The sequence below is a fragment of the Ctenopharyngodon idella genome, chromosome 11, assembly GCF_019924925.1.
Source record: "Ctenopharyngodon idella isolate HZGC_01 chromosome 11, HZGC01, whole genome shotgun sequence".
NCBI lineage: Eukaryota > Metazoa > Chordata > Actinopteri > Cypriniformes > Xenocyprididae > Ctenopharyngodon > Ctenopharyngodon idella.
The window spans coordinates 19955594-19972259 of NC_067230.1; the positions used below are offsets into that span (position 1 = coordinate 19955594).

A 16666-nucleotide genomic window follows, 5' to 3' on the forward strand; every position below is an offset into this window, starting at 1 on the left:
TTTTATTCTGAATATAACATAGATGACATATTAAATGTTTAAACTGAGAAAATGTATAATTTTAAGGGAAAAATAAGTTGATTTTAAATTTCATGGCATCAACACATCTCAAAAAAGTTGGGACAAGGCCATGTTTACCACTGTGTGGCATCCCCTCTTCTTTTTATAACAGTCTGCAAACGTCTGGGGACTGAGGAGACAAGTTGCTCAAGTTTATGAATAGGAATGTTGTCCCATTCTTGTCTAATACAGGCTTCTAGTTGCTCAACGGTCTTAGGTCTTCTTTGTCACATCTTCCTCTTTATGATGCGCCAAATGTTTTCTATGTGTGAAAGATCTGGACTGCAGGCTGGCCATTTCAGTACCTGGATCCTTCTTCTACGCAGCCATGATGTTGTAATTGATGCAGTATGTGGTCTGGCAATGTCATGTTGGAAAATGCAAGGTCTTCCCTGAAAGAGACGACGTCTGGATGGGAGCATATGTTGTTCTAGAACTTGGATATACCTTTCAGCATTGATGGTGCCTTTCCAGATGTGTAAGCTGCCCATGCCACACGCACTCATGCAACCCCATACCATCAGAGATGCAGGCTTCTGAACTGAGCTCTGATAACAACTTGGGTTGTCCTTGTCCTCTTTAGTCCGGATGACATGGCGTCCCAGTTTTCCAAAAAGAACTTCAAATTTTGATTCGTCTGACCACAGAACAGTTTTCCACTTTGTCACGGTCCATTTTAAATGAGCCTTGGCCCAGAGAAAACGCCTGCGCTTCTGGATCATGTTTAGATATGGCTTCTTTTTTGACCTATAGAGTTTTAGCCGACAACGGCGAATGGCACGGTGGATTGTGTTCACCGACAATGTTTTCTGGAAGTATTCCTGAGCCCATGTTGTGATTTCCATTACAGTAGCATTCCTGTATGTGATGCAGTGCCGTCTAAGGGCCTGAAGATCACGGGAATCCAGTATGGTTTTCCGGCCTTGACCCTTACGCGCAGAGATTGTTCCAGAATCTCTGAATCTTTGGATGATATTATGCACTGTAGATGATGATAACTTCAAACTCTTTGCAGTTTTTCTCTGAGAAACTCCTTTCTGATATTGCTCCACTATTTTTCGCCGCAGCATTGGGGGAATTGGTGATCCTCTGCCCATCTTGACTTCTGAGAGACACTGCCACTCTGAGAGGCTCTTTTTATACCCAATCATGTTGCCAATTGACCTAATAAGTTGCAAATTGGTCCTCCAGCTGTTCCTTATATGTACATTTAACTTTTCCGGCCTCTTATTGCTACCTGTCCCAACTTTTTTGGAATGTGTAGCTCTCATGAAATCCAAAATGAGCCAATATTTGGCATGACATTTCAAAATGTCTCACTTTCAACATTTGATATGTTATCTATATTCTATTGTGAATAAAATATAAGTTTATGAGATTTGTAAATTATTGCATTCCTTTTTTATTCACAATTTGTACAGGTTTGTACATATCCAGTAGCAAAAAATTAAAAATGATCTAATATTGACTTATAACCAATATGATACTGATCATGCATTCATACTTTTTGTTTTTCGTATTTAAATGTCCATAAAAAGAGTCGAATAATAGTTTCTTTCACTGCATGATGAATGAGCTCTCTTATTACACACTCTCAGAATACTTGGTTCTTATTGGTCAGTCACTGCATTCTACAGACAAATATTTTTGCGTAACGACTGTTAAATTGTATAAGTGTCCATTGTCCCAGGCATTTGATTTCCTACTCAGCTGTGCTAGTTTCATATATCTTGCATCACTTTGGTCTCTTTCTTCTCACATAGTAGAATCATTTCTGTTCTTATTTTCTACGTAATTGAACTTACAGATCCTGTTACTAAAAGTGCAGAATGTGTGGGAAACAGTAGTGTATCAGTCTTTGATTTTGGTCAAGGACAATACATACACAAGCCAGTGAGAACCACTGTGTAAAATGCAATACTCTTAATGATGGCAAGATAAAAGAAGTTAATTTACCTTTGAAATGTTTTTACAAGACTTTGTTCTGCATCTAAAAGTGGAAAATTGCTTGCAATCAGACAAATCTTGTGAGGTCCCGAAATTAATTTTTCTAGTCTCATGCTTTGGATTTGGGTAGGAGTATGTACCCCTGATAATGTGCCTCACATGTTACAGATCCTGTGGAAGAACTCAAGCTCAACCCATTGACAGATCTGGATCTACTGCACACTTTGAGACCTGCATTATGAAACAGGCCTGACTGTACATGTAAAATCTGCATCAAACCTAAAAACAAATGCTGAAAAATATAAGAATACTGATCAATTATCTCAGCATACAACTAGGAAACAAATGCAGTATAGTTTAAAATGAGTGTGTTTAATGTGTTTTCCAGTTTTTAAATTAATTTATGCTATTTTTTCCCCTAATTGATGACTTCTGATCCTATGATTAGATCTGTCAAAAAAAATCCCCTTGTGATGCAATTAAACTTTGAATTGACTATGCATTCACAAGTACACTGATTTTTTTTTTTTTTTTTTTTTTTACACATAAGATATTCTTGTGTGTTCAGTTTTAAAAGCTTACTTCCCCCAAATCTGATTGAAAGTTTAGTTTGTCTCTGATATTATACTTAGGCACACCTACAAATTACAAGGCAATTCATTTGGCATGACTAACTATTACACTGAGTTGTAACCAATCAGAGCGTTTGTGTGTGTTAGTGAGGTCAGACACTAGGTTTACTTAAATGGAGAGAGCTGTTCTCTCATTCACACACTGCTCAATTCCAGGAACACTTTAGAGTTTCAAATATTCTTTAAGACGAACAACATGCATAGTAAAGATCAAATCTGGTAAGTCACATTTTATTTCCATCTTAAGGTTAATGTAAAGTACATTGTGTGTATGAAGAAATGTCATACATAACTACTTTTTTTCTTAAAAAGTTTTAATACTGTTTAATTCTGTAAATTATATCATTTTACAGTATGATTCAGGTCAAGCTAATTATTGTTTTATACTTTAAATCAGTATAATACTTTTTATAAGTTTAGTCCTGATATTTCAAAAACTGTACACAGTCAACAATGTGCAAAACATGAATTCCAGTCATATCTAATTGGACAATATAGAGTCAGCAATTGATGCCTTACATTCCACAGTTCCCTCAAATGAATATAATCAGGCTTTCAGTTTAATAAATATGTTTCATTCTCATCACCAGCCATGAGGACTACCAGAGAACGGCAGACTGGCTGCTGTCCCAAACACAACACAGACCTAAAGTGGCCATCATCTGCGGCTCTGGACTGGGCATGCTGGCGGACGCGCTCAAGTGCCAAGACTCTTTCAAATACTCTGACATCCCTGGCTTTCCTCAGAGCACAGGTAAGAATGGTCAGAGCATGTAACAATGTATTTGCTCCAGTGTTTTTCTCTGTTGTTAAAATAAAGACAAAGTATTATCACACAGTAGAGCATGGCACTGGCAACATCAAGGTCATAGGTTTGATTCCCATGGGAAAGCAAGATAACAGATAAGGAACAGATAAAAATGAAAAAATGTATAACTTAGTAACTTTGTATAAAAGCATCTGCCAAATGTATAAATGTAAATATTATGCTAGCATGTTACGCAGTTTTTAACCTGCAAAAATTTAGAACATCATTTTAATTGGCGCCTTCAACAATTTTAAATGGATGCATGAAACAAAATTATAGGAACATTTTTGTATGTGTGTGCATTTTGAGTAATAATGCTTGATGTGTCTGTGTTTGTGTGTATTCGAACAGTGAAAGGTCATGCTGGAAGGCTTGTTTTTGGGGAGCTCAAAGGGAAGACCTGCGTGTGCATGCAGGGTCGATTTCACATGTATGAGGGACACACACTAAGCAAGGTTTGTCCTTTTTAAATCAGTGACACTACGTTCTTTGCAATAAATTATATGTAAACATTTGTGGTCGGTAAGAATTTTTCACAAGTATCTTTATCATTACTCCAGTCTTTAGTGTCACATGATCTTTCAGAAATCATTCTAATATGTTGATTTAGTGCTCAAGACAAAAAATCTTAGTGTGGAAACTTGAAATAGAAATCTTATGTAACATTATAGTTGTCTTTACTGCAATTTAATGCATCTTCGCTGAATAAAAGTACTGTATTCATTTGTTAAAACAACAATAACAACAAAAAACTCTTAGTGACCCCAAAAGTAGTACACATTTTTCATTTCAGCACATATAATTTTTGTGCTAACACAGTTTAATGCTTCTTCAGGCTTTATTTGCTTCATGGCTCATGTTAATCTGACATTATCTTGGCATCACGTGTCATAAATACGCTACTTTGAGTCACATGCTTTATGCCACAATTCAATGAAACTTTTGTGTGGTTTACATAACACAGGGTTAGATTAAAATGGCTTATTGTTAAAATGCCTTGTACAGTACAGCAGCAAGCTTGTGAAGGTTTATTACAAAGGTGGCGGATGTTGAAAATGGATTACCAGAATTTGTGCTTGTGTTCCTCAGGTCACTTTTCCAGTTAGAGTGTTTAAGCTTCTGGGTGTCGACACCTTGATTGTCACTAACGCTGCGGGGTCGTTAGCGGACAGTTATAGCTGTGGTGATATTATGATCATACGTGACCACATTAACTTCCCTGGACTTGCTGGACTGAACCCTCTCAATGGCCCTAATGATGATAAGTGAGTATCAGCGTACATGTTGAAGTGAGTTAAGAAAGCGTTCATTCATTATAATCACCAGTATAAGGAATGTAATCATTTATCGGTCGCTATCAAGGTTTGGCCCTCGATTTCCACCCATGTCTGGGGTCTATGACAAAAGCCTACGGAAGATGGCGTTCGACATCTGTAAGAGCATGGGTGTCTCCCAGTATGTCCGAGAAGGTGTGTATTGCATGGTGGGAGGACCCAACTTTGAGAGCATCGCTGAAGCCCGACTTCTGCACAAACTGGGAGTTGATGCAGTTGGTAAGATGGTGTCTCATTTAGTAAAATCAATACAATTCATATCTAATCAAAATCCTTCAAGTGTCCTTATTATGATTTTTCAGATTACCCTTTATGTAGTGGGCTACATAGCTGTTTGTGAATGTAAAAGGTCTGCAAAGTTTCAAAGTGCACAATAAATCTCTCAAAGAATCAATTCTGAACTGCCTGAAATGAGTCATCAGTAATTCCAGTCTTGCTTTCTGCACGAACTTACATAGGTTCGTAACAAATTTACATAATGCCAGCCTACGGCCTACGCAAACATCTACTTTGACCCTCAAACACTGTAGTTGTAGCTGAGGCCTGGATGAGTTTGAAAAGATGTTGAAAAGACGCTGTTTTCTGCACTGCGAAAGCAAATCCACTTTGCATGCATTTCCAAACAACGAGGACTCAAAATTCAGATTTATAAAGGTTGTTTCGTTTACCACATGCGCTGTAAGCGGTAGAAGAGTCATAACAAACTGGGCCATTTGACCAATCAAAGCTGAGTATGCTTTTGGAAAGGAGGAGTTTAGAGAGACTGAATCCTTTAACGAACCATTTCAGACTCTGTAAGAAAAGAGGTGATGCTGATGTATATTGACCTTGGATGCATGTAAACCTATTGTAGGAGACTTCCAAAACTAAATTAGGAACCTTTGAAATAGCATAATAGGGGCACTTTAAATTGCTTAAAGGGTTAGTTCTACCAAAAATAAAAAATAATGTCATTAATTACTCACCCTCATGTCGTTCCACACCCGTAAGACCTTCGTTCATCTTCGGAACACAAATTATGATATTTTTGATAAAATCCGATGGCTCAGTGAGGCCTGCATAGCCAGCAAGATAATTAACACTTTCAATGCCCAGAAAGCTACTAAAGACATATTTAAAACAGTTCATGTGACTACAGTGGTTCAACCTTAATGTTACGAAGCGACAAGAATACATTTTGTGCGCCAAAAAAAACCTAAATAACGACTTTATTCAACAATATCTAGTGATGGGCGATTTCAAAACACTGCTTCCTTAAAGGAACACTCCACTTTTTTTGAAAATAGGCTCATTTTCCAACTCCCCTAGAGTTAAACAGTTGAGTTTTACCGTTTTCGAATCCATTCAGCCGATCTCCGGGTCTGGCGGTACCACTTTTAGCATAGCTTAGCATAGTTCATTGAATCTGATTAGACCGTTAGCATCTCCTTAAAAAATGACCAAAGAGTTTCAATATTTTTCCTATTTAAAACTTGACTCTTCTGTAGTTACATTGTGTACTAAGACCGACGGAAAATTAAAAGTGGCGATTTTCTAGGTCGATATGGCTAGGAACTATACTGTCATTAATATACTATAATCTCATCTCTATACTCTCTGTAATATCATTGCGCCTGCTGCACCCATGGTACGGCAGCAAAGTTCCTTGATTATTACGCCGGAATGAGAGTATAGTTCCTAGCTATATCGGCCTAGAAAATCGCAACTTTTCATTTTCCGTCGGTCTTAGTACAGATGTAACTACAGAAGAGTCAAGTTTTAAATAGGAAAAATATTGAAACTCTTTGGTCATTTTTTAACGAGATGCTAACGGTCTAATCAGATTCAATGAACTATGCTAAGCTATGCTAAAAGTGGTACCGCCAGACCTGGAGATCGGCTGAATGGATTCAAAAACGGTAAAACTCAACTGTTTAACTCTAGGGGAGTTGGAAAATGAGCCTATTTTCAAAAAAAGTGGAGTGTTCCTTTAAGCTTCGAAGCTTTACAAATCTTTTGTTTCGAATCAGTGGTTCGGAGCGCCAAAGTCACGTGATTTCAGTAAACGAGGCTTCATTACGTCATAAGTGTTTCGAAACGTTTCGAAATTTCAGTGGTTCACATGACTTTGGCACGCTCTGAATTTGTGTTCCGAAGATGAACGAAGGTCTTACAGGTGTGGAACGACATGAGGGTGAGTAATTAATGACAGAATTTAAATTTTTGGGTGAACTAACCCTTTAAATTAGGCAGGATTTTGTAAAAAACTTTTCCATTTGTGAAAGTAGTGGCACAGATATAACACACTTCATGTATATTAACATTTTATTTTATAGTAATATTTATACTGTCTTAATTATTATTAATTTATACATCAATTGCCTTTAAAGGAATGAGTACTGCACCGGAAGTGTTGGTTGCCAGTCATTGTGGCATGAGAGTCTTTGGTCTCTCCCTCATCACTAACAAAGTGGTGAAAAGCTATGAGGACAATGAGACTGTCAATCACGAAGCTGTGCTGGAAGTGAGCAAAATGCGTTCAGAGACGCTGCAGGCGCTGGTCACGGAGCTCATCGGCCGCATGGACATCAACAACAACACGGCATGATGTCTTCAGCACTGTAATTGCCATTGAAAACCTCATCCAGAAGAATCTGCAGCATTACTTTATACTTTTGAGTGTACTACTGTTTCAATAACACATTTTTGTTTTTTTTAATATTTAAATGTTAAGATTTTATTATTTGCAGTGATCATAAAAATGATCAAGTTCGATGGTGCCATATCAACAAACAAAACACTGGGCTATTTAATGTTATTCATTATATGTGTGTGTGTGTGTGTGTGTGTGTGTGTGTGTGTGTGTGTGTGTGTGTGCAGAGAAAGTTGTGTATTCATCTGTATATTCATGATTACATAATATTAGGGCCTTAAATTGTGCAGTAAAATATTTTATGCACTGCTATTCATTATACAAATTAATATAATTCCTAATGTTAATATTTTGATGGTAAAGTTGGATGTTTAAATCATTCCTATATGCTATTTATAATACATTTTATATTATCTGTGTTGTAAATTTGCCATGTTTTGTATAACCTTATCTTATGTAAAACAAACACATAATCCTATCTATAATGCAAGAATGTCAGCAATAAAAGTGTATTTTGACACAAACAAGTAGGCCTATATTTTACTGTTGAATCTTTATTCACTCCCTTTTCTACAATCGCAGGGATTTATATAAGTTCATATTAAGGATTACATTCACTTTTCTGTTAAATAATGAAAAATCGAATTACAGGAAACAGAAGAGAATTTTCCCATTTTCGCGCATGCTCAGTATTTCCACTAGATGGCAGCAGAAGTACGTAGTACGCAGGCGTGTATCTCCGGTTGCTATGGCAAACTTATGGACTACTAGAATTGTTAACGAACTCTCGATGAGTTTTTGATATCGACAAAGCTGATTTTACCTGTGAAGAAAACAGCATCGTAACACCTCAAGAGATGCTGAAATTTCATCCAGTGGTATGACTGACTGACTGTGTTTATGATTGTTAGGTTAATATTAATGTAATGTTCTTCCATGGAAACAGCTGCAGTTAGGCTAAACACTTTTTATTAAAATATTTTTCAAGGATTATAGCGAATGGGAGCGAAATGCAAGACCTAAGCCTCTGCTTCATCATAAAGCAGTCATATCATCTAACAAAGGAGGAATCAGACCATCTCCAACTGGAAAATCAGGTATAAACATGGATAGGGATTAAAGTAATACTGTAGTGAGACATGTTTGTCTTTATGCATTGTTTTGTTATCTCTGCTTTGTGAACAGGGACATCTCAAAACACTGTTCAAAATGATTTCACAACACTCCCCAAACTCTCTACAAGAAGGACGACTAAAAAAGTGGAGCAGGACCAGATCACCTCAAAGAGGGAAGACAATATCAAAACACTGGTGTGTGTACTGTCAAGCAGGAAAGGCGACTTTAATAGTTCACTTGTGTCTTTAATAGTTCACTTGTGTTTAGTTTACACAATGTTGACAACTGCAATCTGTTGTAGTTACTCATCACATCCAGAAAAGAAGCAATAAAAGACCTGGAGGAGCACTGTGAAAAGCTTCAAGAGAGGAATCTGCAGATGGCCAGAAGCATTATGGATACAGAAAGAAGCTCAGTCTCCAGAGCCAAAGAACTGCTCATACAGAGTGAACAAATGAGGGTGAGCTAAATTGTATTACGTTTTAGATCCCACTGTACACAAAACACTGAGCTCATACTTGCACAATTATTGAGATCTCTTATGTACTTTCTAGAGATCAGTGGTAGGCTTGAAAAAAATGGATGCCAGTCTAATTAAAAGTGCCAAAGCAGAGCTGACAGATACAGAGGAAGTGTCACAGACTCATCTCAGCGGTTAGTTTGAAGTTAGTTATGTTTTAGCTATTTTCTAGGGGTGTAACGATACCCTCATGTCACGATTCGATACATATCACGATACTGAACTCACGATTCAATATTATTGCAATATATGGTAAAAGGATAACAAAAAACGTACTGTTGTTGATTAAAGTGCTAAATTCGGTATTACATCGGGGGTGGAAATGAATAGGCTTGAACTTGGTGTTGGTAACCCCAGTGCACAGGACAATGGTGACACCAGAATACAAATATTCATGATTCTAACGCTGAAACAGATTTATTTTGGATGAATATGTTTGCACTCTGTCACTGACTAGATATATTTAAAATAATGTAGGCCACTTTTTACTGGCAACATAAGACATTTGGCATTATCAGGACCCACAAATATTCCCCTATTGCATTATTATACATTATATTCAACATTATATATAGTAGTTTAAAGGTGCAATATGTATGAATTTTGCAGTAAAATATCCAAGAACCACTAGGCCAGTGTTATATATTTTGTTCACTTGAGTACTTACAATATCCCAAATGTTTGCAACTATTTGTAAATCGTGAGAAAATTGCAATTTTAACCAAGGCTCCGGGACGTGTAAGGAGTCGCCTGTCAATTGCGTCATACCCGCATTATTTTGTAGAAACCATGGAAACACCAAAGACGCTTTAATATAGTACATGTTTTAATAGACAAGGGAACAACTGTTTTGATATATTTATAGACAGAAAACTAATTATTGTTATATAGCTCAACACGTTCAGTCTTATTGTTTAAATCTAATTTTCTTGATTTTTTGCGAGTACCATGCTTTACCATGCCTCAGAGAAAAACACTATTTTGTGAAGTAGCTAACACAGCATAATCAGATGCAGCTTTATTTTTAGTAACAGTAATACAGAATTTTCTCCATCATACAATATGTTTTAAAATTAATTGCATGCCATTTATCAACACAAGCCATCCAGCATTTAATATGATATTCTAAAATCGATCTATCTTACTGCAGTGTGTAACAGTGTCTCACAGCAGCCGCCGAGCGAACGCACAGAGTAACGTTATAACATCATTTTCAACACACTCAAATGTATCTAATATGATAAATAGCGCTGTGTTACCTCATACTCATGACCGGAAAAGCGGAAGTGGCGCCGGCAATCGCTCCAGCGGCCTCGTTCAGCTCCCGCAACACTCGGTCCCGCTCTGCTTCATACTGCAGTAACGTTAATAATCTCATCCATTAACATGATTTCTTCCCGAGTCCTATCCCAATTGTTTTCCACCGGCTGTGAGGTGAAGACCACATGTCCCAAGATTCCGCGCTCAAACTTGGTGTCATCAAGCTACGCCTTTGTTTTGAAAAGGTCTCTAGCGAACAGAACATTTTACATATTGCACCTTTAATGTGGTACTGACACTAAAACTCTGCAAACTTGGATTTTTTTCTCACACAGTAAATTTTATTTTGGGTGAACTGTGCACGACACATATTGTCACTATCCATGATACGATATTGTTGCATTTTTGTATTGCGATATATTGTGACATGATATATTGTTACACTCCTACTACTTAAATGCAGTTTATACACTGTATGGCCAAAAGTATGTGGAAACTGGAAACCCTTTTCTAATTAATTGGTTTTGCTATTTCAGCTTCACTGCCATTCAGAAGTTTGCAGTCTGTAAAAATGTTTTTGAAAGATGTCTCTTATGCTCACCAAGGATGGGTTTACTTGATCATAAATACAGTAAAAATGTAAGATTATAAAATATTTTTACAATTTAAAATACCTGTGAAAAATGTAATTTATTCTTGTGATGGCAAAGCTGAATTCTCAGCAGCCATTATCAGTGTCACATGATTCTTCAGAAATCATTCTAATATGCTGATTTATAACATTTCTTATTGAAAACTGTTGCTGCTTAATATTTTTGTGTAAACCATGTTAATTTTTTTAGTATTCTTTGATGAAAAACAGAATTTATCTTAAATATGTATTGTTTAGAGATGCACCGAAACTAAATTTCTCCACCGATACGATAGTCTATTTTTCAGAGTGATATCTGCCGATACCGAAAATGATACCGATAGTTTGGGGGTTCTGCCTTTTATGCCTTCTTTTAAATTAATGATAATTTCATTATAATTAATAATTATATTTTTAATTATATTTTGAAAGAAATGCAATCTCTCAATTTCATCAACTTGTTTCAGAGTACCTGGTATCAGTTATAAACAAACACATTACTCAAATTAATATTAACACACATTAACTAAATTCTAAAGAGCAAATTAATATTTCTTAACTTTCTGAATGTTATTAATTCTTATATTTACTATTAATATTTTCAAACTGGTTTCTTAGCATTTTCTTTACACAAAGCACAAATTCAGTGCATTTTCCTGCCCTCTTTTGATTGACAGGATATATCGGCTGTTTTTAAACTATCGGCCAATAGACGATAGTGTGAAAGTTTGCTTTTATCAGCCGATACAATTATTGGCTGATATATCGGTACATCTCTACTATTGTTGTGTAAGTGTAAATATCTTTTCTGTCACTTTTGATCAATTTAATGCATCTTTTCTGAATAAAAGTATTATTTTCTTTTGAAAAAAAAATCTTACTGAACCAAAACTTTGGAACGGTACTGTATGTCCATTACAAGCAGGCTCATAAAATCAAGCACACATAAACATTTAATGTAGAATGAGGCCCTCTTCTGTTCCAGCAATGATAATGCACACAGAGAAGTCTACATGTTTGGGTATATAGGTACTTTTGGCCATATAGTGTAGCTGCTGCTATAGCTGTTAATGGTAAAGCAAAAACAAACAACCCCGAACTGCAACAACACATTTCAGCTGACAATTTTATAAGTGTAGGTTTGCAGAAGCAGTTGGACATGATGAAAGCGGAGGTGGTAAAGGCTCGGAAAGAGCTCCGCTCCCTGAAGACATACAAAGATATGGAGCTCCCAGTCAAGGTCTTGCAGATTGCAGACATGAAAAGAAAACTGGACAGACTGAAAGAGATGCAGCAGGTAAAAAATGAGCAGGACTTACTGCCTGGATTAACATTCTGGCCGTCTGATGGGTAAAGAGTAAAAAGTAAAGTTAGATCAAGGAAAATGCTTCATTTATTAAAATACACATGTTTCCAGCTCCCATAACAACTCTTCAGTGTTCAATAATGTTTTAATATGTTTCTCCTCTGTAATTGTCAGGAAGAGCAAGAGGATGTGATTCAGTTGTTTGAGAAAGAAATGGTCAGTTTGGAGAGATGCCAACACAAAAGAAAACAGGAAGTGCTGTCTGCCATTGTTGCGGTAAAGAAGCTCTTTTATGTCAAATTTTATATTTTTCATTTTTTTAATGGAGGTAATTCTCAACTTTAGGTGCATTATCAGAAATATCTTTGTTTTTTGGTTTTCAGAAACATGAATCCCATGTCTCTCCCGTTGTCAAACATGTGGCCTCACAGAATTGCACAATGAGGGAAGAGATTAATATGCACAGAAAAGTGATTATTTTTTAAGTTAATTGATTATTTTGATTATTAATGCAGACTTAATATTTTAATAAATAATGTATGTTAATTTGGAAATAAAATTATTTATTTACATTGTATATTTACTGTATATATTTTTAAGGCGATAATGGAGCTAGAGCAGAAGAACGAAGAGCTAATGAAGAGTATTCAGGAACTGCAACTATCAAGACCAAACATCAGGAGAGAGATCTTTCCAGATGTTTTCCTGAAATCAGATAAGTGAGTGGATGAGAACATTGAGACTGAGTTATTGAGGCAAACAGCTTCTTTATCACAAACAGTTCTTATGTCCTCAATTAACACAAGAACACTGCCAAGCTCTTCAGTTGAAGCATTCCCAAGCTATACAGTAATTGCAGTTGCAGAGAAAAGTTCTCACAAAATTGGCCACTTGAAAGGAAGTTCAACAAACCCCTCGAAATGTCTAACAGTGTTAGTATGACCCGACCCCTCCCATAAACAGATATAGAGCAGCAACACTTTATTTTCAAGAGCCTTCTCAAACATACTGACAGCACGCAGCCCATGATAGTTTAACATCTAATATGGGTTAAGATGCGCATTTCATGCATTGAGAAACAATTTAAAGGCTTAGTTTACCCAAAAATTACTCAACCTCATGTCATTCCAAACCCATAAGACTTTTGTTCATCTTTGGAACACAAATGAAGATCTTTTTGATGAAATCTGAGAGTTTTCTGTCCCTCTGTTGACAGCCTGCGTAACTACCACTTTCAAGCCCCAAAAAAGGTAGTAAAGACATTATTAAAGTACTACATGTGACTCCAGAGGTTTAACCTCAATTTTATAAAGTGATGTGAGTGCTTTGTTTGCACAAAAAAAACACTTTATTTACAAAATATTAATCTCCAAAGCGTTCAAAAGAGCACCACGACACAAGCATGTTGTGTTGACACGAGAGCAGACATTCATCCTTCGGAGATGAATTACTTTTCACGTGGATTACTTTTGTGATGTCATTACTACCTTTCTGGGGCTCAAAAGTAGCGGTTGCGTAGGCAGTAAATTGAGCGACAGAAAGCTCACAGATTTCATTAAAAAGATCTTCATTTGTGCCCCGAAGATGAGCGAATGCCTTGTGGGTTTGGAACGACATGAGGGTTAGTAATTAATGACAGAATTTCTGGGTGAACTAATCCTGTAAAGGGGGAGTTCACCCAAAAATAAAGATTCTGTCATCATTTACTCACCATCATGTCGTTCCAAACCTGTATGACTTTCTTTCTTGTGCAGAATGCGAAATTCTGAAGGATGTTTCAACTGTTTTTGTCTGTACAATGTAAGACAATGGGGTCCGAAACCAAATTAGACCCCCTTGACTTTCATTGTATGAACAAAAACCGTGAGATATCTTCTTTTGTGTTCTGATGAAGAAAGTTATACAGGTTTGGAATGGCATGAGGGTAAGTAAAAGATGACAGAATTTTTATTTTTGGGTGAATGATCCTTTTAGGTGAATGATTGTGCAGATATGTATGATGAGTAACACTTTCCCTAACCCAAGGAGCTTTATTGGAGATCCAGCATTGCAAATCTGATAAACTAGCCGATCTACTTTCAAACAAAGGCTTGGTTTGGAAAAAGTATTGGGCTGTTGGAGATGGTGTAATATTACACAGTTTTGGAAAAGGCCATCTTAAAGATAAATGAAGAACAAGAGAATGCTGTGCATTCATGGAATCCCTGGCGCCCATTAAAGGTTAATGAAGGTTTCACATTTCCCAACAGTCTGTTCCAAAACAGCATGTCAGTTTCCTCTCCATGACAATCAGTCATATCTCCAAAACAATCAGACACTTTATTCCAAGGTCCTGTGAGTGCATGCACAACCTCTTGCCACCCTTGGGAGTGGTTATATCACAGTTAAGATTTATTCATATGGACTTTTGGTCCTTAAGTGTTGTGGCCTAGGGGACAAAGAACGTGGAAAACAAGCCAAAAACATTTAGTGTGTTCACATATCATGTCACACTGAGCATCAAATTATAAAGGTTTCCATTAAATGGAGATAATGATAAACAGATCTGGGATTTCCTTCTCTGCTCGTGACAGAGGCATGGCTTTAGTATCTGCAGATGTCCTGAGACCCAGCAGAGAAAGTTCTCATGTTTCCGGTCTTAAACCAACTGTCTCAGGCTGTGGTGACCATGTTTAAATGCAGATGTTCCATAAGGAAGATACAGATATCTTTGCACCCAGAAATGACATTGCCATCATTTGCTGTTCCAAACTTGTATGGCTTTCTTCTGTGGACCACAAAAGAAAAATATATCAGTGTTTTTTGTCCTTACAATGAAACTCATTGTGATCTGAAGTAGTTTTGGACTCCATTGACTTTCATTATATGGGCAAAAACAGCATTCTTCAGAATATCTTCCTTGGGTTTGCAATGACATGAGGGTGAGTACATGATGACAGAAGTTTCATTTCTTGGGTGAACTAGACTTTGGGTTGTATAATGGCTGTATACAGTTACTGTCACTGTGTTTTCTGTATTTTAGGTGTACTCCAGATATGGACGTCCATCTCGATATACCCCAAGAGGATTTACTTCCCATGTAGCTCTGTGCTGAATGCATTACCTTTTTGAGTCTTCCCTTGAGCTGCTATATATTACAGATGAAAATCAATGGAGCCACTTCATTAAATCACTTTACTCCGTCAAACCATTTTACAGATCTTCTTTACTTTATTTGTCTTTGCTTTCAGTTTGTTTTATTGGCTTGATCCTCTTTATTTTTTTGCAAGAACCATAATTTATTGTGCCTTTAGACACGCAGCTGCATACTACATGTATTTTAGTGTAGCACAAACTAAGCTGCAGATGTTAAGCGACCACTTTCATTTGGTAAGTAGTAACAGAATAATAAGACTTTTTATATTAGCATGAATACAGTAGTCTTATTATAGGTACACTAACATTAAAAAAATACCATTTCTCACCAAGACTGCTCACCAAGGCTATTAATTTAATAAAAATCACTGTAAAAACATTAATATTCTGAAATATTGTTACAATTTAAAATAAACATTTTTTCTATTGTAATATATTTTAAAATGAAATTTATTCCTGTGATGTCAAAGTTGCATTTTCAGCATCATTAATCCAGTCTTCAGTGTCACATGATCATTCAGAGGTCATTGCAATATGCTGATTTGGTACTCAAGAAATATTTCTTATAATTATCAATGTTGAAAACTGTTGTGCTACTTAACATTTTTGTAAAAAAGAACAGCATTTATTTGAAATAGAAATCTTTGTAACATTATAAATGTCTTTAACTGTCACTCTTGATCAATTTAATGCATCCTTGCTGGATAAAAGTATTCATTTCTTTCAAAAACTTTTCCAAACTTTTGAACAGTAGTGTATGACAGTATTAAAGTCCCCCTGTAGTTAATAATTTTATCCCTTAAAACTCATCTTTGATCACCAAAATCACATATTTAAACGTTTTTTTCCTGTGACATTTCTTCATGCCTGCATGAATGTAACTCTACACCCTTGCTTCATTTAATATACGCATATCAATGAATATGCAAATTAGCCCCGCCTTCACTCACTCATGCCAGCTCAGAGATCCACTCGGTCAACTTACTGAGGTAAACGCTGCACAATGGTACTGCTCTTTATAACATCAGAACAGTAATTAATATGATTATCCTTTTGCTTGACTATGTTATTAAACAGCTGATAATGCGTTGCTAATGTTACACAAACCGTGTTCCCGTTCGCCATATCAGTCAGACAGCCTTCTAACAATCAGTATCCTTACAAAAGCTTTGAACAACTCAGAACGTCAGTGGAGAAAGGCATATAGTTCATCATAACACTGTAATATACATCATAAGCCCACTATATTGCTAAATCTACACGATTTTTCACATCAACAGAAAAA

The 16666-nt window shown here is 36.3% G+C and overlaps 2 protein-coding genes across 4 annotated transcripts in view; both read left to right on the forward strand.

Annotated features, from left to right (window-relative positions):
- Window positions 1-7934, forward strand: part of pnp4a (purine nucleoside phosphorylase 4a) — an 81079-nt gene extending 73145 nt beyond the window's left edge. For both annotated transcript variants that reach the window (XM_051913056.1, XM_051913055.1), the window contains exons 2-7: window positions 2176-2858; window positions 3230-3393; window positions 3799-3902; window positions 4537-4712; window positions 4810-5000; window positions 7151-7934. In XM_051913056.1, coding sequence (XP_051769016.1) covers window positions 2836-2858; window positions 3230-3393; window positions 3799-3902; window positions 4537-4712; window positions 4810-5000; window positions 7151-7368 — 876 coding nt within the window. In that variant the 5' untranslated portion in view covers window positions 2176-2835 and the 3' untranslated portion in view covers window positions 7369-7934. The remainder of the gene's footprint in view (window positions 1-2175; window positions 2859-3229; window positions 3394-3798; window positions 3903-4536; window positions 4713-4809; window positions 5001-7150) is intronic.
- A 199-nt stretch (window positions 7935-8133) lies between these two features.
- c11h20orf96 (chromosome 11 C20orf96 homolog) lies at window positions 8134-15760 on the forward strand. 2 transcript variants are annotated; one of them, XM_051913388.1, is made up of 10 exons: window positions 8134-8291; window positions 8402-8510; window positions 8599-8723; window positions 8831-8989; window positions 9084-9183; window positions 12059-12237; window positions 12421-12522; window positions 12630-12716; window positions 12847-12965; window positions 15269-15760. In XM_051913388.1, exons 1-10 carry the CDS (start codon window positions 8271-8273, stop codon window positions 15327-15329), a joined length of 1062 nt encoding a protein of 353 aa, XP_051769348.1. In that variant the 5' UTR covers window positions 8134-8270; the 3' UTR covers window positions 15330-15760. The 2 variants fall into 2 exon arrangements, with proteins under 2 accessions (XP_051769348.1, XP_051769349.1); XM_051913389.1 differs by having other exon boundaries at window positions 12080-12237.
- The last annotated feature ends 906 nt before the right edge of the window (window positions 15761-16666 follow it).

What these genes read in the sequence shown, in the direction of transcription:
- c11h20orf96 (XM_051913388.1), top strand. Translation starts at nt 8,271, where the DNA reads ATGCTGAAATTTCATCCAGTG. An exon ending in ATCTCCAACTGGAAAATCAG is followed by an intron (nt 8,511 to 8,598) that starts GTATAAACATGG and finishes CTTTGTGAACAG; the next exon opens with GGACATCTCAAAACACTGTT. An exon ending in GTCACAGACTCATCTCAGCG is followed by an intron (nt 9,184 to 12,058) that starts GTTAGTTTGAAG and finishes AACACATTTCAG; the next exon opens with CTGACAATTTTATAAGTGTA.